The sequence below is a fragment of the Thalassophryne amazonica genome, chromosome 23 (genome assembly GCF_902500255.1).
Source record: "Thalassophryne amazonica chromosome 23, fThaAma1.1, whole genome shotgun sequence".
Lineage (NCBI taxonomy): Eukaryota > Metazoa > Chordata > Actinopteri > Batrachoidiformes > Batrachoididae > Thalassophryne > Thalassophryne amazonica.
Genome location: NC_047125.1, coordinates 30,124,871 through 30,149,462, shown reverse-complemented (window position 1 = coordinate 30,149,462; position 24,592 = coordinate 30,124,871). Strand labels below are relative to the sequence as shown.

Below are 24,592 nucleotides of genomic sequence, written 5' to 3'. Positions count from 1 at the left end.
TGATTAATAACCAATGCTTAATTAATGACAAAATAAATAAAAATTGCATTATTTATGGGAAGGCTACAATTAATACGCGGTCTGTATAGCATGGATGGTGCTTATTGCAGTTTTTGCCACCATTTTGCTGCCAAAATGCAGAGATAAGCAGGCTGGAACAAACAATACCTCAAGTAGTAAGTAAGTCAAGCGAGCTGATGTCAGTAATCCTGTATTAGCGTCATTCAGTGGAATTGAAGAACCTGCATAGCGCTGGAGACTAGCAGCTAGCAGAGTTTCTATGCTAACACAGTTAATTAGACCATAATTTTTTGCTGTTTTTCTCTCATTTTGTCTCAGAACAAGCTGTCCAGCCCCAATAGATCCTCCTATCAGCACACTTCCTTGTTCCTGACAAGAATGTTGTCTGCTTTGTCATCATTGGTGCCAAGCAGCTGTTTGAACAAATCACAGCTTTTAGTTTAAACACACACGTTGATTTATGTTTTTCCATACTGTTGTTGAAATTGCAACTAAATGAACGAAACCCTAACTTTTCTGACCCAGTTTTGAAGGCTACTATAGGCTCAAGCACAGGTTCCTATCAAGGTCCAGTCATGCTAATTGTCTTAACATATAGCAGCTGAGACAAGTCCTCAAGCTAGTAACCATAAAAGCAGCTTAAACTTTCAGGTTGCAACACCACTCTGGTGGCTATCCTGGAGGCTTGCACATTAGCTTCAGGAATGTTGTCAAGCTCATCCAAATGTCATCCACCTCTTGGCAAGCTAAAAACATCTATTTTCACCTGACACTAGCATTAGCACTGGCGATGCCTCGTAAGGTGGATTAACTAATTAGCTTTGACAATCTCACTTAGAGTTCATCCAAATCAATGCTGAATCTTTTTATTTCATGAAAAGGTAACCCTGATGCTACTACTCACTGCTAACATGTTAGCTTCATAGATTTCTGTCAGCAGAATTATTCTTGTTTTGTTTACTGCCTGTGGAATTGTCTATATCCTGGGAATTCAGCCAAATAACCTTAGTGGTTGTAGCCGTCTTGAGGTATTACTTGTGACTCACATCATTTCAGCATGTTCATGTTGCGAAGCCTACGATCTAGTAGCATCATTGTTTATTGAGCAATAAAAATGATTAACAAATATAAAATTTTGTTCTTGCTGTTGTTTTAACTGATTTGAGCTCCACAGCCAAGATCATTGGTGTAGATAGATTCTACCCGCTAGCAACGACAAGGATTGGAGAAGAGTTGAAGGTGCCACAGTGCACTCTGGCGAGCATATCTGTGCACCTTATGCTCTTCATTTTCTTCAACTTGTCCCGTTGATCTGCATCAAATGTGTTTTGTCACATTTGACACAACCCTTGTTGGCAAGCTAAAAACTATCACAGCTGAAACTCTTAGATGCTAGCATTAGCAGTGTGTACAGATACGGGTAATCTTGATGAGTGCCACAAGGATGAGGTGTGACAATGTATTCGGTGGCATTCCGTTGGCTTGATCAATCTGTTAGATTCACTGGGAGATATTCATTGAAACATATATTTTGTGTTGTGATACTGTATTTGCAAATAAAAACAACCAGATGTGTTGCCAACCTAACCACGCTACCACATTGAGATTTGGGCAAATGGAATTATCGATATTCTTTAGTAAAATGGGTGGTCCTTCTAGGGTATTAGTGGAACTTGAGTGTGTTGCACTAATTTAGGGTGCCCAATTCAAATCTGGTGAAAATTGAATTTGGTTCAAGTTATCATGGCCAAAGAACCAATACTCCACAACATTATCTTTGAATTGGCTTCCGTGATACCACCAGATATTGTGAGAGGGCATTCGTGAAACTGGGCTACTATAAAATAAACTCAGTATTGCAGGTGTTGTTCCGGTTTGAAGGTCCCACGATACCTGAGACAGTCTCCATCCTATAGGAGCTTTGCTATGTGCTGGAAGAGACGGGCAGGTAGGATGTTTGTTCTGACCAATACCTGCTGTGGTAAGAGGAGAAGGGAACTGAACAAAAGCCTTTCACCTCAACATGGTACGTCTGTCATCAAGTCACTGTGGGATTGCTCGACCACACAAACATATGGTCACCAATACATATGTGTTAGCGTGTGTGTGTGTGTGTGTGTGTGTGTGTGTGTGTGTGTGTGTGTGTGTGTGTGTGTGTGTGTGTGTGTGTGTGTGTGTGTGTGTGTGTGTGTGAGGAGAGAATATGTGCAGCAGGAAAAGCGTCCACAGCTGAGAGAGCTGACAAAAGCCACCGCACGCTGAGCCTGGTTCATTTATTTAGAGAGAGACATGGAACCTGCAGGTCAACTTGCACAAACAGCCTGTTCTAACTCTTCAGTTCACATACGTCTCAAGTCCTCTTCAGCCTATTTTGGTATTTTCCAACACAAACATTTGCCAGAAGCTGTTTTTCATGTTGACTGAGGTCTCGGTTACACTCTCTCTGTCAGTCATGAAATAAGAGAAGCAGTGATCAGTGATTAATGAAGACCTGATGAGCCACTTATTTCTGACTAACCTTTTGTATATTTATGTATTTTCCTGTTGGAGCAGTTTTATAAATGTTGCATGATCCAGGTCTGTATTTGTTTGATGCTTCTCATGACTTCCAGATCCAGACGTGATGATGATGATGATGATCCTTTTCCCCTGTCTGGCTGTCTGAGTCAGTCAGAACCACATTCCACAAAAAGCTTCTTCAGAGTGAAGACGAGTTGTTTCCAGGGCTTCATCTGTTGTTTTATGAGCCGGCTGACTGCACATTATTTCTGCTGTGTTGACCCCTGCAAACTCAAGCGTCACATCCTCTTTTCATTGACCTCCCCATTACATCGTGACCCCATGGTGACCTTCTGAATTCTTTAAGCTTGTTCAACGTGTTTATTAATAGAAGATAACAAAAGCCACTGGACCTGAAGACAGTCAGGCTGTTTGAGTGCCAAACTTGAGTGCAAACTTGACCTTTGATCCCAATGACATTGACCCCAGTGATTGACCTTTGGTACATTTAATCTGTGACGGGTTTGCTGGACATCAGAGTGAAAAACCTTTCAGGACCTGCAAATTAAAGCCTGGTGTTATTTTTGTATTTGATTTTTGATTTTCTTCTAATGATGAAACGAACAATAAAATGTGGATTTTTTCAAAATCACTTTTTGTTCACCAGATTTGAATGATACACTTATATGAAAAATGTTGAGAAAATGCTTGTATTTTTGTTGATGCATTAACAAAAATAATAAAGGGGGAAAAAAAAAATTGAGCTTGAGTCTTTAACACAGCAGATAAATATGTCATATACTGATTTAAATGTGTACATTTTGCCCACACGCGCTGACTGACAATAAAAATGTTACTTCATGTTCACTCAGGGACGTCTGTGCAAGATGCCTTGCTCAGGGATACTTTGACTAAATCATGGGTGCATCCAAGGATCAAACTTTCAAACTCTGGAGCTTCTGAAATTTTGCATTGCTTCTTCCTCTTGTAAGTTAATTAAAGGTTGTTTATGTTTTAGTCTTATCTGTTCATGTAAATTGCATTTAAATATGCTACCGCGTCAAATTATGATTTGAAAATCATTGCAAATAATTTTAAATCTTTATAGACGTCAGTGATTGTGCAGTGGCTCCACCTGCTGACGTGATGGTAACTGCACATGTTTCAATCAGTACTATGAAGTATTTTCAAATTACTTTTATCTAAGCCTGTGGCAGAATCATGCTTTCATAACCTGAAGATTACTCTGCACAGCCCCCCCCCCAAAAAAAACCCCCCACTACAAACAATTATGAAATGATTACTTTGAATTAAAAATGCATTTGATGTCATCACCACTTTATCGTTCTGCTCAATTTCTTTTCAATGCTGCCATCTAGTGGTCATTTTAAGGCTATGCACCTCATAGCTTTGCTGCAACATTAAAGGTCCATGTTTCAAACATATTTTGTCCTGTATACTTTTCTCCAACATAAATATTTAATAAAACGTTTTGAAGCCCCTCCCCTTTTTCTACGATCGGCTTCTTCCATTTGTGACGCGAGAAACCAATTTTAGCAATTTAAGCAATTTTAGCCTCTCTCCTCCAGTTTAAACCAAAAGTAACAAAACAAGTCAACTTCAACAGTTAGACTGCAGAAAGCTGTTTGAATTAATCGATAATACGTCTGCATTAAACATCCATCCAGAAAATTCAATTGTTTTCAAAGTGCAAAATTAAAATAAAATGTGGGTTAGTGGGTTTGGTTCTGCTGGAAGCGGCTCTAAAAACAAGATTTCTTCCCCTCTGGAGATTTACACATCAGCAGGAATTAACAAGAAATAAAGTGGGTCACTGGAGCTAAATGTGCCAAAATAAAGTTTTTTAACTGGGGAGAAGACTGTCTCAGGCTTTGGAACTATTTCATGCAGCTTTAAAATGGGCAGTAGTCATTTAAAAGAAATAAAATTCTGAATGGTCCAGAGCTTCTTGATTGACAGGTCATTCTCATCAGGAAAAGTGGGAATGAATGTGTAGAAAACACTGAAATATATGGAAAAAACATAATAATGTGCAAAAAAAAAAAATTACATTACATTTTTTGACTGCAGAAATAATGAAAATGCTTTAAATAATAAATATATTATGGTATAAGTATTAAATATTAAAAACGAAACAAATATATTTCTCACATGATGACGCATTACTTTTAAAATAAATTATTTTGGGCGAACTGCCCCCACTTATTATTTATTTTTTTTAGGATAATATTATGTGTTAATAAATTAATTTTATAAATTGGTTGGTATACCCTGTGTTTTGTAGCGTTCTTTGTAATTTGTTGGGCTGTAAACCCATGAAGTCATAGTTATCATTATTATAACTGTTATTATTGTTGTTGTATTAACTAAAATCGACTTTCACTTTAATATTCTACACTTTTTGACAAACACATAATCCTCTGTCACAGTTGTACTGTATATATTTTTTTAAACTTACATTTGGAAATTTTAAACACAAACATTCCAATCATATCAATAATGTCAATACGAGGAAAATAAGATTGAAAAAAAAAAAAACCACTGTGTTAATTAAATGCACTGAGAAATTATTAAACAAATAATAAAAAGCTATGAAGAAAGAACTATGTTTCAACTATGTTCCACAGACAAATATTTTATTTCATACCGGTTTGTTTTTTTTTTCCAACTTGGCATGTATATATTCGTTTGAGTTTCGTTAGTTTTGCTCCTCGCTGGTGTCCGTATTTGAGCTTATTCTCGTATAGCGGAAGTGGGGTCGTTCTTTTCCCTGCAGAGTCTAACATGGTGAGCTGTTACACTTTGCGATCTGTTCTGAAGTAATCAGCGAACATCACTGCCTGGTTTTGTGCAATCGTCCATCTATCGGTCGTTGTGTAAAATAGTAATTTTGATAAAGCAGTCAGTATGTAAATTTTAGCCGAAAATTTCTGTTTTTGCTTTTTGTCGGCTGTTTTGTTTGGCCCAACCCTGTTGTGTTGTCGCGTAGTGTTTTTGTGGCTTTTGCAGTTAGCTAGTAAGCTAATGCTAGATAAATTGTTCTGAAGAAGAGGGAAGTGTTTATTGGCAGCGACTCTGTGTGTGAACTGATCGTATTATTTTTTTTCCCCAAGTGAAAGTAAGTCGATTGTGCTTAATGTTGGCCAGGCCGAGGCCGGTCTTTGGGAGCTACGATCCGGGCATTAGCACAGCATGCTAACGCGGCTAACTGCTGACTTTTTTCTCAGCCGTGTTTCTCACTTAAACGTGCCGGTAATGTGTTTTGCTGTTGCTGGTGTTTGGGCCTCTTTTTGATCGGTGTTACCCTCTCTCTGTTCCAGGCAAGAGGACCGAAGAAGCACCTGAAGCGCGTCGCAGCGCCGAAGCACTGGATGCTTGACAAGCTAACCGGAGTTTTCGTAAGTACCTCCAGCGTCTAAACAATTGTGTTCCCGTTTGTTTATACACGGCTGTCAGTTATTCGTGCCTCTGGGTCCTCAGCCATAGAGACTGAAGACTCATGTGAAGACCTGATGGACTTCTGAGGTGTTTGATGTCAATATTTTTACAGAATGAAGGACCGACGTTGCTTTATTATAGATACTGTTGGCGTTCAGTGTTAGCCCAGTGTTCAGAAAGCAAACGTAGGAGTGACTTGTGCTTTGGCTTCCCACTAGTTGGTAGGTAATGCACAAATTCTTAAAATATCTCACTAATTGTTTGTCTAACCTCAAGTGCAGCGTCCATTACCAACCACAAAAGCAGCGTCTGTGTTGAGAACCACAGTGGTGCGCACGTTTCACCTGACTCTGACACATGGTTGCTTTCAGGAGGTGGGAATGAACTGGGTGGTTGCCATCCAGGACCCAAGGTGACTTCATAGTGACGTGCAGCACCACTGCTTGCTTTGTGACCTGAGTTAATGTTGTGTTTATTTTTGTATGAATCTGGGATTTCAGTAAGTTGAGTGTAATGATTTTTGTGCGACTCTCCACCTAATAATAATTATGGAATCTCGTCCTGAAATCTTGTGAATGATCACTTTGAGAGGTCATATCAGCAAACGTGTATTTGTCTTTTGCTTGTGTATTAGGCTCCTCGTCCTTCCACCGGTCCCCACAAGCTGAGGGAGTGCCTGCCCCTCATCATCTTCCTGAGGAACCGCCTCAAGTATGCTCTGACAGGAGACGAAGTCAAGAAGATCTGCATGCAGAGGTTCATCAAGATCGATGGCAAGGTCCGCACCGACATCACCTACCCCGCTGGGTTCATGGGTGAGTTTGGATGTATTATCATGGAGTACATACAGCTTTTACTGCAGCTTAAATCTGGAGTGTTAAAGGTTGGGAAGTGACTCTGTAGCTGTGAAACGATGATAACAGTAACACACACACCTCACAGTGAAAGGCACCTCTGGAAGATCTTGAGAGATTTTTTTGAAACCTCAGTAGGCTGAATTGATTGCCGACTACAAAATGTGTTGCTTTCCGAGTCTTACCCTAAAGGTTAACTTGGGGATGTTGGAAATGCATGAGGGTTGGGGTGAGAGTGTGCTTTTGTTTGACTCACTGTTATGGCTGAAGCAGATGGTCACCCCACTGAGTCTGGTCTGTTTGAGGTTTCTTCCTAGAATCAGAAAATGCCTGATTGAGTTTTCCTGACCACCGTTACCAGTGTAGTTGCTCATGGAGTGGATAAGGTTTAAGCCTTGCCTGTGTGTAGCACTTTGGGGTGACTTATGGTGTGAATTTTAGTCACTGTCACACCAAAATGCTTTTTATTTAAAATACGATGAAGATTAAGGCAGATGGAATTATGAACAATAACAAAAAATAATTTGTAGTGGTCTGAACAGCGCTGTGACGTTGCTTACAAACATGAGTCCACCTCTATCTTTTAAATGTAAATCACTAGTGTGTGACTTGGACGCATGTTACCTTACGTAAGCAAGGTGCTGCCTTAAATGTGAAAAGGCTGCAATGTGCGGGACAGGCAGCCAAATATAGATATTTTTCTCCAAAGCTCTGGAGCCAAGAAACACAGGTGAGGAGAAAAGGAGAGACAAAAGTGGAACATAGAACGGCAGATGAAAGAGGGAGGGAGAAGGAAGCACAAGTGCAAGCCTTCAAAATAAAGGCAAACACTCAACCTGCCTGAGACCGAGTGGTTGATGAACCCCCTCTGTGGTTGTGCCAGACTACACGTGGCAAATATCAGTTTGTTGTTCTCAGTGTTTAGTGTACTTTTATTTAGTTTTTCTATGAAGTACTTTTTTTATTAATTTATCATATCAGATGTTCATGATATACCTTTTTTTTTTTTTTTTTCCAAAGCTCGGAGGTTACAATTAATTTTTGCCGTTGTTTCTTTAAATGGGTGAACCTTTTGCTTGCTGTTCTTGTGTTTCTGAGCACCTTGCATTTTTCACTCAGTGCACCTCATGATCTGAATTATTTATTTATTCAATTTATGCCAGCGGGCCTGGAAATAAATTCTTGTGTAAACAGTACATGGTCACTTGTCTTGAAAATGAAGTCAGCCTGGCAACGTTGCACCCGGTCTTAAAGAGGCAAGAGCACATGTGCTGTATTCATTCTAAATGTCTGCTTATTGAACACTTCCATCGGTGAAGACTTTCATGTCTGTTGATGATAATGTTGATGCTCATTTTCCTGATTGTGCATCCCTTCAGTTTAGTGCTACAACAGTTCCTCTTCACCAAACTTGTATAAAGTCTGAATTGCAGCACCTGCACATGCCCCGACCTGAATATGTCTAAATGTAACTTAATGTCTGTGAAGTGTCGCAAAATAGGTGATACAATTTTTGTATTAGTGATTTCCAAAGCAGAGTTGTTTTGAACAGAATTGGAGCTATTTTAGTTTGAGTCCAGATGTTCCAGGTCATCTCTCAGTCTGAGCTGACACTTGGTCGGGTTTTTCTTCACCTCAACAGCTTCACAGGGAGGTGTGGTGTTTAATTTTTAAACCTAGAGGAAGCCTTCATGGGGGGAAAACAGCCTGTGGTCTATTTATACACAGGCACAACAGACTTTCTTCCTCAAACACCAGAGTATTTCTGAACTCTGTTTAATAAGAAATCTGGTAAAACCCCGTCTGGTATAATATTAGACGTGCTGCTCATTTAGGAGCCAGTGACAAGTGTTTGTCATTTAAATTGCTTCAGTTTTGAACCTGATATTACTTTGTTTTTGTTTTTTTGCAGTTTTACACTAAATCTAAGTGTTAAAGAACTGATACAGGTCATTTAGAATTTGTCTGGATATTTCTCTATTTGCCATTTAGTAATGCTGCACAGCACTCACACTGCAGAACATTCACACACTTATTGGTCACAAAAATTAACTGAAGTGTTGGCTTTTATTTTTGTTCGACTAGATGTGATCAGCATCGAGAAGACCGGCGAACACTTCCGTCTGATATACGATGTGAAAGGACGTTTTACTGTCCACCGCATCCGCGATCAGGAAGCTAAGGTGAGAGTGTGAGTCTTTGTTTAGAGGAAATTTTTATTCGATACTTGATTTAGTCTACTTGTGAAAATTTGTTTATGATCTGAGTGCGAGCGCATTGGAGGCTTTCTTGGCATCGTCACTCACTGGGCTGCTATGCCCGTGAAGATCGATGACTAACGTAAGACAGCTATGTGAAACGGTGATTAGATAGCTAATGTTGGGCGACTAACTGTAGTTGACTAAGATTGGACTACTTTATGAAACCGGGCCCTGAACTCAACAATATATGACAGACACTGTGTTTTTAATGGTTGGATTTAAAATTTTGCGCAGTGCTGCATTCATTAGGCCACAATCGGTGCAAGTGTGAAGCTGGACCTGATCAGTGTTTTTCCAAAATGTTCCTGTTCGTTTTCTGAAATTCACCAAGAAACTTTCTTGTCCATATAGTCAGAGGCAAGAAGCCGAGTGTTTAGTGTTGTCCTTTGTTCCCCTGAAGCACTGATCTAGAATAGAGGGAAAATGTCCTTATGATTCATGAAATCTTGCTGTTTTTAAAGGAACAATAGATCATTCCAGGATTGTCATTTTATCAAAGCAGACGACACTTTGATGTGTTCTTTATAGTATTTTATTTTCCTTTGTTCTTATTGGTGCACTTTAACCAACCACACACTTTCTCTTCAGTATAAACTGTGCAAAGTGAAGAAAATCATCATTGGCACTAAGGGCATCCCCCACCTGATTACCCACGATGCCCGCACCATCCGCTACCCTGACCCCCTCATCAAGGTCAACGACACTGTTCGTATTGACCTGGACACCGGCAAGATCACAGACTTTGTCAAGTTTGATACCGGTAGGTTCAGCAGAGTGCACAAACTGCAAGTTTATGGAGATTTGAGTCTGGGTGCCTCTCCCCCATTCCTTCTGACATTACATTTGACTTGTTGCTCCAGGTAACGTGTGCATGGTCACTGGCGGTGCCAACTTGGGGCGTATTGGTGTGATCACCAACAGGGAGCGTCACCCTGGATCTTTTGATGTAGTGCATGTGAAGGATAGCACGGGCAACAGCTTCGCTACCAGACTCTCCAACATCTTTGTCATCGGCAAGGTGGGGACATCTAATATGGATCTACTTGGTGACGTTAGCTTGCTGAATCCCCATTTTGTCCACCTTGTTTGTAAATACTTAGTCCTTTTATTGGCTGAGCAAATCTGGTTTTGAAGAAAAAAAAGAAGCTTCTACTTCAGGGGTGGGCAACTTCAGGGTGCAGGTTTCATTTGCAGCCACTGACTCCACCAGGTGATTTCACTGATTAACTGATTCCATCTGCTCAGTGATCAGTGAAATCACTTGGAGTCAGTGACTGCAAAGAAAACCTGCACTCTATTGGCCCTTTCTGGAGCAAGTTGCCAACCCCTGACTTTTTTTTTATCTTAAAAAAAAAAAAAAAAAAACCCATGTTGCAAGCATAGGGACTTTTATTGTCTCAACTGCAGATGTTGTGCATTCTTTCTTGTAACTAAAGTAATCCCATGTGCCTTCCGCTATGACGTCTGGGTTTTTAGCAAAGCTTATTGACTGATCCAAATGGAATAGGCGTCAGATTTGTTTTTAGGGCTCATATTGTGGAACAGGAAATCTTCTGGATTTTGGGAAAGTGGCTTTTCTAACCATTGTGTACTGTGAAACCAGTAATTGCCTTGTGGTGTTCACAACCATACAAGCATCCAGTGATGTTTTTTTCCATAATCCTTATTTAACACCTAAGCTGGAACTTTTGAACTAACCAGAATTTGTCTGAGGAAGTTGAAATAAATGAAATTGTGGCTATTTGAGCTGAGCTATAGTGGAGCAATGATGACAACTTCTGGTTTTGATCAGTGATGAAAATGCACAAACTATTCCTCTAAGAAGTTCTGAGCTCCGAGTAGATGCACTAGGCATGGGATGGTATAGGGCACTGCACTCTCATTTGAACCCTGTGATATCGCGGGATTTGACCACTTATGGGGACAGCCACTCTGTAGTTTTATTTTCGGCGAAAGCGCAGTTTTTTTTTCGGCTCCCAGTGGAGAAGGAAAGATGAGGTAAATGGGAGATGACGTGTCTGTAAGTGTTAGCCTACACAGCTAACCAGGGTAGCTCTGTTCTCATGTTTGAGCTCCAGGTCATAAACAAACTGCAACACATGTCCAGTTTCCACCACGTCGTCACTTTTTCTTTGTATTTTCACTTTGTTTGCATGTAACTGACCCAAAATCTCAGAAAATGTTGTTTTCCTTCCTGGAAGTAGAGAAATTACATCATATGCATCATATTTTAGCCCTTTAACGCCTGCCCTCAAACGAGACTGCAGTACCCAATCGTCTGCCATATAGGTGAGGGTACACCATTTACTTTGGGTTGTTTTTCAGCTCTAAGTTGTTGTGAATTTAGAATTGAAATTCATGAAAATTAAATTATTTGGTATTTAAAGGTACATGGTTTTATGATAGGTTTGTGACCTACACGCAAGACTTTATTTTGAATAACTGTTTTGTTTTGTTTTTTCTTCCCTCTCCCCCATCATTCCACCCTCATCCCATTCTCCTCCAGGGCAACAAGCCGTGGGTGTCCGTGCCCCAAGGAAAGGGAATCCGTCTGACCATTGCAGAGGAGAGAGACAAGAGGCTGGCTGCCAAGCAAGGCAGCAGCTAAACCAACAACCTGACCCCTGGTTTCCAATAAACTATTTACAAAATGGTCTGCTGGTTAATGTGCTTTTTTTCACTGCTAGTTAAAGATGTCTGCTTTAAAATTGTCATACAGGTTGAAAAAAATGCATTTTCTTGTGCGTGTGCCCAATTCATCTCAAGCTCGCCTCACTTTCTGCGAGCTGTTCTACCTGTGATGTCCCTGATGTGCACCAATTCTTAACTCTTAATTCTTCTCACTCCTAAAATTGTGACACTCCTGCTGACTTCATTCCCTGTCTCTCCAGAGCATATATTCACCTCTCCAGGCTCACTTCAACCATTACAGATCACAATGTCCTCTAACTTTATAAACATCATAGTCCCTGAAGACTGCTGTCTGAGCTCATCTAATACTGCCAACAAGAAAGGGCTCAGGTTCTTGTAGTTCTGCCTTGAAATCATGTATATCCTGTACTGTCCAATGGAAAACTGTTAAAAACCGTGTTGCCTGTTCCACAACTTTGATTTAAGTGAGTATTTCATGTTTTAAATGTGAATTTCAGAGCTTTGCGTGTTCTGTTACGAATTAGAATCGAGTATTGGGTTTTTTTTCCCCACCACTAGATGGCATTGCCATGCCACATTGTGCACAGACTTGGTTTGGACCAGAATCCTCTTTAAAAGGACATTGAGCTGACTGTTGGAGCTTCTGGTGGATGATGGTTGTGTGTCAGCAGACTCAGGGTGTGCAGCGTCCTGCTGCGTGTGTCGTGTGCTAGAATGCTGAAGCATGGGTTATTCTAACTTGCTTTCTATAACAGTCACATGTCCATACTGAGGTGGTGGGTGCCTGGCCAGGTTTCTGCAGAGCGGTGCAGACTGGAACTCAGCAGCCACCATATGGACAGGTACTGAAGTCAGAACACAGTGGGGGTTGGAGGGAGCACTTGGGTAGGAATCCACAGACAGAAAATGTTTTAGCTGAGGGAGGCTGCAACAAAGTTCAGAGTGGGTTGTGGTATACTACATCTAGTTTATGTAACATTTTGGTTTCTCACAATGGTTGTAATTGACATTAGAAAAAGTCATTTTGCCGTGATCGCTACAATAAAGACGAGTGGTTAATCTGCTCAAGCAAATCAGGGCTCTGATTTGGTTCCTAAACTACCACAATACATTTAAAATGGAGCAATTAAAATGCTTTGTGTGGTCTGTCATCTTAATACATTTAAAATGGAACAATTAAGATGTGCTTTGAGTGTGGTCTGTCATCAGAGGATTTAACAAAAAATACTGCACCAACCATTACAGAATTGACCATTGTTATATGCATTTCTTACATTTTTAGAGGCCTTCAGTAACATCATTACAAGCATAAGGATTGACAATCCTTTGCAGTTGATTGAAGGCTGGAGCCCATGTACATGTCCAAATGAGCTTCTTTCCCATGGCCTTCCTGCATCAGTTGCTGCTTGTTGGTGGATCTCAAGTAATAAAACTGGCTCTTGTAACTGCTCTTGGAGAACACCAATCTTAATGTCTTCTATGCTTACCTGCTGTGGGTTAGTCAAATCTGGTTTCTCCAAGCTCTTGATTGACTCTTAAGTTGTAATAGGGAAGGTGACCTTTGCTCTGTTGGGTTGAGGTTAGGTGACTTTACCATTGAGGAACATTCCATTTCTTTCCTTCAGAAGATCTTTGATTTCTTTGCCATCCCTTTTACATCAACACCTTTCTGGACTTCATTGAAAGTCACAATTAACACCTTGCAAATGCCAATTCAACACTTGGAATCGGTGTCTTTCATTTGCTTAATTTGCTGGGGAGTAACAATAGAACCGAACACACCTGGCCATAAAAAGTATGGCCGATGAAAACAGAGTTAAATTTGTGTAATTCCTAAATAGTTTTTAACCTGCTGAATGAAATACTTAAGTCTATAAAACAAGCGCCTCTTGAGTGTGTTGGTGTAGAGAATCAAAATGACAAAAAAATCTACTAGAAGATAAGTCAAACGTTTTAATTCTGTTGTCATGGCAACAGGCGGCCATTGAAGTTGTAACAGCAGAAACGAAAGGGCCCTCACATTTACCCCGCCAACTCTTTGAAGGTATATAAGATGCTATATATATATATATATATATATATATATATATATAATTTGCTCCAGTTAAGAGAAGCTGTGTAAGAGAAGTGTATGATTTGTGAAAACCTTAGTTACCTAATTTTTAGCTAGCAAGCGAGTGCTGGTGAAATTTATTAGAACACGAAAAGAAACGTAAACTCAATGCTTTATTTTCTCATTTAAGTACATCCTACACAATAAAGGACGTGCGAAAGTTCTCACACTTAAGATATCAACATATTAGCATGTTAACATGCTCGATTTGATATTTTTGTACACAAGATGATTCAGCACGAATGTTAACATGCTAAGTAGGCTAAGCTATGTAGCCTGTAATCTAGCTGTTTTTATCAAGTTTAGTAAGTATTGCTCTAACTTGAAGTGTTTCTTTGCTCTCCTGCAACTGACTACAAACTATATCAATCTTTCTTTGAGTTTATATCTGTTTTATTTACTAAATGTTTGTAAAATTAGTACCACAGGGAGCAGGTATGACATGACACTTTTTGTAGTTTTTCATAGGTGTTAAATTAGTTTGTCCCCAGATGGGATACCTGATCATCCCAAGTTTTTTTTTTTTTTTTTTAAGTTATTGTATGCAAGACAAGCACCTGACTGTAACCTTTAAATGACATTTTTCTATATTTGTGAGCTTTCCAGCAGGTGTTGGTGTTCAGACTGCCTTTTGATCTGGTGTATGGAGAAATCTTTGGAAATCGGTTTCAAAATGTTCCCGTGTAGTGTTTTGAGTTTGCCATCAGTAATTTAAAATACAGATGAAAAGTTTGGCACCATTCCCAGCCACATGTTTTATCCATTCTTTAATTCTGGTTTTACTGTTGTCTTCTGATGTATATTGTCATGTTTTTGTCTACATAATAGGTATCATGTTTCTTTCTCTCTGGGTTTGATTGCTTAAATTATTTGACACAACCAGACAAAGTACATGTAAATTTACATTTTTAACATATAGAAATCATCCAGAAGGTGGTAGACACATCTATGAGATATTGCATAGGCATTTTTTCAGTGGATCTGGTGCATCAATGTTGACTACAAACTGTTCAGTTCATCCTCGTTATGGGTCCTTTTAATTTGGTGAGTTAGAAGATGACAGCATGTATTGTTTTTGAGTTATTGTTGACACAAGCTGGTTGAGCCAAATTGCACCACTCACTCAGTTACTCATCTATATTTTTTTCTGTCCAAGCTGTACACTGTTATCAGTGCTCAGAGCAAGTATGATCACATAACCTCAGCTATCCTCTGTCAGTTAGTGCAGGTAATTCATTTATTTTAAAACATGCAGTTAGCGTAATGATCCCAGATTATGATTTATGGCTGTAAGACGATCTGAGGTGGAGAAATTACTCAATCACAGCCGTGTGGTCTTGATCTGATGTGTACGGCTGCACAGTAAACAGATCTGTCTGAGTTGGTGCTTCAAAATGAAATGACAATTATTAAATGCGTTAAGGTTTTGCGGCTTAGTAACAAATCAGATGTGGCAGCAGTGCCCCTGTTTTCACAGGTCTGGGACCACTTCCTGTAAACAGATAAATGCATGCACATGCACACAAATGCAGCATTTTTGGAATATGAGATTTGCCAGATGTGTGCTTTGCTCCAGTCCTGCTCTGCAGCCCCTTGTGAGCAGAGCAACAATCGCATTTGCTTCAACACAAAAGCACATTCACGCAGAGCCTTTGAAGTGTGTTTGGCTGGATGGTGTGAAAAGTAAAAATATGAGCTGCAGAGCAACAACAACAAAATCAAAGTACAGAAAAGCAATATGTTGAATTAACTTACAGAGGAACAGAGACAGAAACGAGAAGCTGCAATTTTGTTCATCAGAACTGTGTACATTGTAGCATTTTAACAAGTAACAGAATACGGCCAGGTCCGTAAGTATTTGTACATTCTCTGTAGTATGCCACTACAATGGAGTGGAAATGAAATGATGAAGACATATTTGTAGTGTCGACTTTAATCTTTAATTCAAGGGGATTAATAAAATTATTGTATTATACATTTAGGAATTGCAGCCGTTTTTGTGCACAGTTACTAAATTTTTGCAGACCATATGCACTTTTACAGCTTGTTTTCTTCAGACAAGTTCGGATGGATACATGAACATTTACAAATCAGGGAATATGTTTTGGACTTCATTTCCATCAATCATTAACAAATAAGATAAGATAAACTTACAATAAGTACAACAAATTTACTCTGAATAACTGAATAGCTTGGTTCATTATGGATTAATTTTGCAGTAGAGGTCATTGCCACAGGTAGGAAAGACCTGTGTCATTCTGCAGTGTACCACGGTGGTCTCAGTCTGGCTGAAGGTGCTCTGACAAGAAGTCAGTGTGGCATGCAGGTGGTGGGAGGTGTTTTCCAGGATGCTGAGCAGCTTCCTCAGCATCCTCCTCTCTGACACCTCCACCACGGACTACAAACTACAAAAAAATACAAACAGTATGGTAATTCTGTCTTGAGTAGGTAGTTATAAAAATGTATGGATCATGCAAGAAGAAGGCTGGTGAGGGAAGTAACCAAGACACCCATGACAACTCTGATGGAGTTATCAGTTTCTATGGCTGTGATTGGAGAAACTCTGCACAGGTCAACTGTTGTCTGTTGGATCACCAGTCATAGTTTTAAGGTGGAGTGGAGGACAGAAGGATTTTGATTTAAGAAAATAGATCAGATCTAGCTTCAGTTTCCTATGTGCCTTCTGGTAAACTGTATCTAAGATTTCACGTCTTATTTTCAAGAAAACACTTATTTACCATGAAGTTGTATAACTGACAAGAGTTACAATACTCACAGTTCCTCCAATCACAGCCACATAAGCCAATTCACAGGTGTCATGGGTGTCTTGGTGGCTTCCCTCACTAGTCTCCTTCTTGCACAGTCACTCAGTTTATGGGAGATGAATTCCAAAAGGGTTCACAGGATATTTTTATGAAACTTCTTGTATTAAATTTATGTTGCATTTTTGTGATCTGAATATTAAAGATTTTTTACTCAGGAAAAAAAGAGAAGTTGCTGCTTATTGTGGCGGTGGTAATGATGATGAGGGTGGACAGATTAGAAAAGTGTGATGGAGGAGTGGCAGAGTGCACAGAGGTAATGTGGAGCGCGTTCCCTGTGCGAGTTCAAGAAAGTGGGCCAGGCCGCTGAAACAATGAACCCAGTCATCTGAGGAGGAGGTGCAGGAGTGGACAAGGACAGCTGTTTCTAATCAATTGCTTTCATGAGGTTGACTGACGGCCTCGTCCACTGATTGGGCGTTCGACTTGTTGACCTGTGATGTCACTCAAGAAAAAGGCGGGCTTTTGGTACTTCAATTCCGTTCATCTGATGACTAGTTGCTTGGTTAACTGAGTAGCAAGCTGGTTGACATGACAACTGATTGGTTGCGTATCAGTCCTGATAGAATTAGTGTGGCGCCATGGTAACCATGTGGCTGATGATATCGAGGACACTCTGAGCTCTGTCTTGATAAAGAATCGGGTTTCTGCGTTTGCTTGTTCTCTCCTTGTGTCTGGTGTTGATGTTGAAATTCCTTCCTCCTCCACCCCCCCTTTCCATACGACTGACACAGGCCCAGTGAACAAAAACATTTAGGTAGGCCAAGTTCACGTCTGGGTGTGGTTGTGAAAGGGGGCCCTGGGATGGGGGTGGGGGACGACTCTGAGGACCAGATGTGCTGATTTAGGGGGGTGCTGCAGTGGGTGAAGGCAGAGAGGAGAGGATGGGGGCATTTGTACAGAGCTCTGGAGAAAGTTGTACAGAGTGATAAATTCATCTGAAGGGTTTTAAGTCCTCATTTTGTCAAAGAAACAAACAACTTATCACTAAACGTTTACATGGATAAACAAATAAGATTTCCAGTTGAGGTTCACGGATATCCAGCATGAACTCTCACTTGTTGCAGACAAATAACTGAGCTTACAGGGGGGGGGCTTGAAACTTAAGTCTGTATGTCTTTGGGTGGGTGTGTCTATAGAAGAGATCTTTGTGATGTCATAAAGGTGCTTTTTAATTTGCAAGGGAAAAAATGACTTGCAGCAGTTTGTAATAAGATGAAGATGGTCACATGACTGAAAAAACATGGCAAGTAGCAAATTCATATGTTGCATTTGGTTTATCCTGCTGACAGGTTAATGAAAGGTCGTATATGTTTGATAATATACAAACATGCATGCTGCCGGCCGCAATCTGCAGGCTTGTGGCTGCATCCAGCTCTTAAGGCACCAGATTGTCACCGACATCTTACATAGATTCTATGTCTTTTCCACTTTCAGGCCAGCAGGACTCATCCAAGATGCTGATTGACGCATCAAGAGCAATTTGGGCCACTTGCTCAAGGGCACTTCAACATGCAAGCATACAGGTACAGCCAGGTATCAAACCAGCAGCTCAAAGGACAAGAGCCACCTGTTGAAGAGGTAAGGCCTCCAAAATACATACTTCAGGTTTCCCTCTTACTGGCAAACACCTGATGCACCCTGTGGTGTCAAGTTAAAGAGAAAAAAAAATCCGAATTTGTCTTATTTTGGCTTCAAAATAAAAGCACAATAAAAAAGTTGACTGCAATAAACCTAAAAATAATTGAAATGTTTGCTGAAAATTTTTAAATGCAGTAAAAGTGGTGGGACACAACTGCTAACTCACTGATCTATAAGGTATAAAACACAAATTCCTCTTTTTTATTTGCCTTGTTAATTTTATTCAGTTTAGGCTATATTCTTGATAGTTTTTTTGTTTAATTTTGATGGAATATAGTTAATTAATCAACTAATTAATACGTTTGCTGAGCTGCAAATGATTGTTTTCGTAATTAATGAACTGTTGGTTTGTCTTTATTGAAAAAAAAGTTTATTAAATGCCTCAAAACTGTAATCGATTTCAAACACAGTTTCAAAGAAATCCAAAATTCATCTTGTCTAAACCCATTTAGGTATGTTTTGAATCAGATATTAATTTGATATCAGCCCAGGTTAAATCCAGTTCACCATCATTACCTCCGCCAAGGAGGTTATGTTTTCGGTCGCGTTTGTTTGTTTGTCTGTCTGTTTGTCACCAGGATAACTCAAAACGTTTTGAACGGATTTTGATGAAATTTTGTGGAGTGGTTGGAAATGACAAGAGGAACAAGTGATTAAATTTTAGTGGTGATCCGGATCACGATCCGGATCCAGGAATTTTTTAAAGGATTCTTCACCATTGCGGGATAGGGGGAATTTTGACATTCTAGTTTCTAACGCCACAAAAACAAGGCAGAAAAGCTTGAAAAAAATTAGGGTGTAACATAGTCAAATGTTCTATCAAACAATAAAGTTTGGTGATGATCGAATCCGGATTCCGGATCTGGTGATCCAGAATATGCAAAAATATAGGGAAAATAGAAAATGTGTCAGTATGAGGTGACAAATGAAGCTAGAGATGCACAACTAACACCAAATTGTAGCAGATTCTGTGCTAATTCAGTAAGGTGTCATCAGATTTGATGTAGCTTCAAATGTTTTGGAGCTAGATCCAGAAGAAAACCGCCATTACTGAAAAATCGTTTTTATACAATAACTTTTGAACTAATAAAGACATAAAAGTGATTCCAAGTTCTAGTGGTATGTTTTCATGGTCACAGATGTCAAATATAAAGGAAAGAAAAGTGTATGTATCATAGTTTTGGTTGTAACACTGAATTGTTGAATAGATCACTGTGCCAAGGAGGGAATCTCTTTAGGGTCAGTGACCCTATGGCCTTGTTTAGAGAAGTGTTTCATAAATGTTAAAAAATTCATATATTTGCAGTTTAGTTGAATAATAAATTGAATTTTGTCTCTTATTTGTTTTTGTCTATAAGCACATGCAATATCAATATCAGTGCTCAGATGACAGTAGCTTCTGGGAAAGGTGCAAGTTGCAATAAACTGTGATGCCAAGCGCTAAGGATACATGCTATCCAGTCACAGCAGATGAAACTTTTTTTACTACTGAGCAAACATCATTGTTAGACTTTTTTAGGTTCAATGATTCCACGACGTGTAGCTGTTATGGCGTCAGTGACCCCATGGCCTTGGCGGAGGTTTGCACTCTCTGAGTGCTTCTAGTTTTAGATGTAGTTATAATCAGCTCAAAGGTGATTAAGGTAATATGTGATTAAAGTGGTGTAAAAGTAATTTAATCCAGTGTCGTGATGGCTTCCCTCACTTTTTTAAAGCACAGTTGAGTGACTGTATTGAAATAAATAATGCATGCTATTGTTTTTTGTTATATTTTATTTTATCCTTGTCATGTTATAAATATTTGATTTCACTTTGACATGAAGCTTGATTTTTTTCACAAAGAAGCCAAAATGTAATGCTTTCTTTTTGGAATGTGGCAGTGAGCTTTTTAAATAAATTACTTGATTTATTGGTAACTGTAAATACAGTATAATAAATGTAATTTTTTCACTTTTTTATTGTGACTTGTGAGGTTTACACAGTGGTTAAAAGACATGAACTTTTTCTGTTATCATCATCGTTATTGTTATTATTATTGTTATTATTATTTTTTATTATTATTGGGCTGTGATTTTGAAAGGTTAAACAGGAACAGTCTTGTGTGGGATTGTGATTTGACAGAACATATTTCCCACCAAATGTCCTCTGGTTAAAAAAACCCGGAGCCGCTTGCAGTCAAAAACAATGAGTGCGCGCGACGCGCTCCGAGCGTCTCGTGCAGCAGCGGCGGAGTTTTTCCTCCGCGCGGATCCGTAGGATGCGTCTGTGCGCCAAAAAGAGGGAGAAGGACCACGGGAATATAACTTGACTATCTGCGGAGTTTGTTTTCTGCGCATGAGGGACAAATCATGCCTTTTTGCAAACGCACGATACTTCCAAAAGATGTGTGCAAGCCCGACCGCGCGGCGCTGCGGGACGCGCGTCCGCAGGCGGAGGTTTTTGGGGATTTGGCGGACGTGTGCGGCTTCACCCTGTGCTCGGTGCTCCGCCAGCTGTCGGATTTGTCCCGGCACTCGGTGAGCATCCTGGAGGAGCTGGAGGGAGAGCTGGTGTCCGTGTGCCGCCGCTCGTGCGCGCTGGAGAGCAGAGTGGTCCTTCTGCAGAGGCGCGTTACGGAGCTGGTCAGCAAGCCTCCACCGAGGAGTAAGAGCCTTCTTCAAACTTTTGCTAGATGCATAACCACTCCTGGCTCCTTTACAGGCTGTGCTTGACGCAGGAGAGACGAATTATTATTATTATTATTATTGTTATTTAATTTTTATTATTTTCAGGCTGGTGTGACGCCAAACTTTGTGTGTGTGTGTGTGTGTGTGTGTGTGTGTGTGTGTGTGTGTGTGTGTGTCAGTCACTGGTGATTTTTTTCTACCTGTCACTTTGGTCATGTTCCACCTTTGCTGCTTATGTTGGGGAGAAATATGTGACACCGCGCGACTTGTAAGGACACCTGTTTGATTTATGCAGGGGCGTAGCCAGGAATTCTTTTGGCGATGAGGGTGTCACTGTTAGATATTTAGTATCATGAAATATTGAATATGTCTTCAGAAACAGCTATCTCACTTGCTGTTTCATGTATCTCAAGACTCATTTTGTGATTGAAGCATTTCAAAAAAAGTGACTAATTTTCTGAAGTAGCTGGTTCATTAAGTATTATGAAACTGTATTATGTGTATCATTTTCTGAAGCAGACATTTCATTATATATTGCAAGCATTTTCAGAAAGTATACATTTTCTGAATCAGTTGTGTAGTTTACTGTTTCAAGCTTTTGACCATTTGAAACAGTGAATTGCTTTCTGAAACCATTGCTTCATTAAGGTTTTTGAGCATCCTTAAGTATTTTGAACATTTTGGAACTGAATCATTTTCTGAGACAGCTGTATCATTTCTTCTTTCTGAAACACTTAATTACTTACCAGAGCTGATAACTGACTTGACCTTTTAAGTGTTTTGAAACAGTAACTCATTTTATGAGGTCACTGATTCATTTGGTTCAGTGTTGCTTCAAGGCTTCTTTCTGGCATCACTGTGTGTTGATTATCTTTAGAGAGGTTCAAACCCCAGCTGTGCATTGTCTGTTTGGCTCCACCCACCCATAAGTGTGGGTGGTACCTATTGAGGTTTTCCCAAAAGAGGTCATGTGATGACAATGTGAGGAAGTGAAAGTTCTATAAGGCTGATCAGAGGGAAAGTGGGGAGGGGAGAGTGACAAAATAAGAAGAATCATTGATTTAAGTGAAACTACAGTCAGGTGATTAATGGCAGAGTTTTTGTGAGTGCGATGGCTGAAAAGCTGAAATGTTTGTGTTTCAGCGTTAAGGTGGATCTATGTTTACCGTGTTTGCAGAGACAGTAGGAGGCAAAAGAAAGAAGCAGGTGGTGGTGTGAGGATGAAGATGAGAGATAAAGACTCTATTGATTATGTAGCCGTGTGCTTCTGCCTACGTGCTTGTGATACTGTACGCTACTGCCAAGAACCCACACAGAAAATAGAATGGAGAAGAGTGCGAATCTTTGCATCTCACACGTGCCAAAACACGGGCAAGTTCTCTCTGCAAAGTAAACCAGAAGGCGATTTGGGTTCTGTTTTCTTCCCCGTCATCTTCTTCTTCCCTCTGTCTTCCTCTTTCCTTCCAGCTCTACATCTGGTCTGTGTTTGGAGGGGCTTTCTCTTATCATACTGTACGTGCATGCTCACATGCACACCGCTGATGGGCTCGTAAACCCGTGTTCATATTCACACCGCTTTGAACATTTGCTCGTTCTAATGCAAACAAAAGAGAAAAGTATATATTTGTACAAAGTCTGCAAAGTAAAAGTGCTTGAAGATATTTCAGAAGCAGCTGCAGCATAAATCTCCCAGAATGCAGTGGGTGACATTGTACACCTTCATTTCAGACTTTCAGATACTGAGAATGAGTTAATCTAATTGCCTTTGATTAAACTGGAGGGGGATACCCTTTGAGTTAAAGTACTAATGAGATATTTTGATTTGTTTTGCTATGTTTAAGCATACAATCACTCATTTTCCAGTCCCATTATTGTTTGTATTCTAATCTTTTTTATTTTTTTTTGTGCAGATAAAAAAAAAAGCCAATTCCACCATTTGAGAAAAAAAAAATCCACCACCATAATTACATCTCACTTTCTTGTAATGGTAACTCATAATTATGAAACACTGAGTCTTGATTAACATGCTTCCTTATAAATTTGACACACTAATTCATAATCATGGTTCCTAAATCATAACTTCAGACTACAAAGTCACTGCTATGAGATACTAGATACATAATCCTTAATTGCAGCTATATGGTTTGTTGCCTCTGCCAGGAAGGGCTCTTTTTTTTTTTTTTTTTTTTTTGCACAATTACTCAAATCTAATGAACTGAATTGTTGTGTTTAAATTTTTAGGGTGGGTTCTCAAAACGGTGGCGCCCAGATGCTTTGAAATTATGATTAAGAATTACACTTAGTTTCATTTTGCTCATACATTGCAAAGAAAATGATGCAAAAACACATTTCTGCAAAAAAGAGCTTTTGGAGAAGCACTTATGCTTCACTAACAACTGCTGGCAATCCTCTCATCCATCTGCCAAAAAAGTGCAACTTTGTCACACTTGTTGCATCAGGCTGTGGTGATACATGTGTTCCACACCTGGATGAGGGGATTGTTTTTCCACCCAGTTCATAGTTTGTTGAGGAGTATCCAACTCCTAAGCCATTTCCATGGACCCCAGATGGTGAAGTTCAGGTTCAAAACTTATGTCCTCTACCAGAAGTGAAGGATTGCAGTGTGCAGACTGGAGTTTGTTTCCTCTACCGGAGGTTGTCGGGACTGGAGATCCTTTGCCAGAAGTTGTCGGGACTGGAGAGCCTCTGCCAGAGGTTGTCGGGACTGGAGATGCTCTGCCAGAGGTTGTCGGGACTGGAGATGCTCTGCCAGAGGTTGTCGGGACTGGAGATGCTCTGCCAGAGGTTGTCGGGACTGGAGATGCTCTGCCAGAGGTTGTCGGGACTGGAGATGCTCTGCCAGAGGTTGTCGGGACTGGAGATGCTCTGCCAGAGGTTGTCGGGACTGGAGATCCTCTGTCAGAGGTTGTCGGGACTGGAGATCCTTGGCCAGAGGTTGTCGGGACTCTAGATCCTTTGCCAGAGGTTGTCGGGACTCTAGATCCTTTGTCAGAGGTTGTCGGGACTGGAGAGCCTCTGTCAGAGGTTGTCGGGACTGGAGAGCCTCTGCCAGAAGTTAAGGATTGCAGTGTCTGGGCTGTAGCTTGTTTCAACCAGAGAAGAATTGTAGTGTCCAGACCAGAGCTAGTTTCTCTACCAGAGGGGAAGGATCGCAATGTCCAGGTCAAAACTCCTTTCCACTACCAGAGGTTAAGGTTTGCATAATCTGGATGGGAGCTTGTTTCATCTACCAGATGTTAAGGTTTGCATTGTCCGGATGGAGATTGCTTTGTCTACCAGAAGGTAAGGATTGAATTTGCTTCATCTACTAGAGTTAAGGTTGTATTGTCCGGACCGGAGATTGTTTCGTTTACCAGAAGGGAAGGATTGAATTGTCCAGATCAGATCTTGTTTCCTTTCCCAGAGGGGTGGATGCCTCTCTCTGCTTTCCATTCTCTGACACAGTATGTTTGTGCTTTTCCACTGGAAACTGTCATTCATAAGGTCATGAACTGGACAACGTCTTCCTCTTGAACACTTTGCGGACTTGTTTCCTGGCAGTTTGGTTTGATCCTTTACTTATGTGGGTCAGGAACATGTTAAG

At 40.2% G+C, this 24,592-nt stretch overlaps 2 protein-coding genes and 1 non-coding gene across 4 annotated transcripts in view; all 3 read left to right on the top strand.

Annotated features, from left to right (window-relative positions):
• Positions 1 to 2,042: 2,042 nt before the first annotated feature.
• Positions 2,043 to 11,750, top strand: rps4x (ribosomal protein S4 X-linked). Of its 2 annotated transcripts, none has more exons than XM_034164971.1 (7): positions 2,043 to 2,047; positions 5,862 to 5,939; positions 6,614 to 6,794; positions 8,919 to 9,016; positions 9,683 to 9,854; positions 9,955 to 10,112; positions 11,601 to 11,750. In XM_034164971.1, exons 1-7 carry the CDS (start codon positions 2,045 to 2,047, stop codon positions 11,700 to 11,702), a joined length of 792 nt encoding a protein of 263 aa, XP_034020862.1. In that variant the 5' UTR covers positions 2,043 to 2,044; the 3' UTR covers positions 11,703 to 11,750. The 2 variants fall into 2 exon arrangements, with proteins under 2 accessions (XP_034020862.1, XP_034020861.1); XM_034164970.1 differs by lacking the exon at positions 2,043 to 2,047 and adding an exon at positions 5,253 to 5,328.
• LOC117505570 lies at positions 10,857 to 10,929 on the top strand. The gene has a single exon (XR_004559153.1). It is a non-coding gene; the product is annotated as a small nucleolar RNA SNORD61 (small nucleolar RNA).
• An 8,720-nt stretch (positions 11,751 to 20,470) lies between the features above and the next one.
• The window catches only part of nhsl2 (NHS-like 2), a 108,119-nt gene continuing 103,997 nt past the window's right edge, over positions 20,471 to 24,592 (top strand). Inside the window, exon 1 of the mRNA XM_034164974.1 lies at positions 20,471 to 20,965. Within this exon, the coding sequence (XP_034020865.1) occupies positions 20,671 to 20,965 (295 nt within the window). The 5' untranslated portion in view covers positions 20,471 to 20,670. The remainder of the gene's footprint in view (positions 20,966 to 24,592) is intronic.

Excerpts from the sequence above, each read along its gene's own strand:
- rps4x (XM_034164971.1), top strand. Across the intron at positions 6,795-8,918 it reads CTACCCCGCTGGGTTCATGG|ATGTGATCAGCATCGAGAAG; the intron begins GTGAGTTTGGAT and ends TTGTTCGACTAG. Across the intron at positions 9,017-9,682 it reads TCCGCGATCAGGAAGCTAAG|TATAAACTGTGCAAAGTGAA; the intron begins GTGAGAGTGTGA and ends CTTTCTCTTCAG.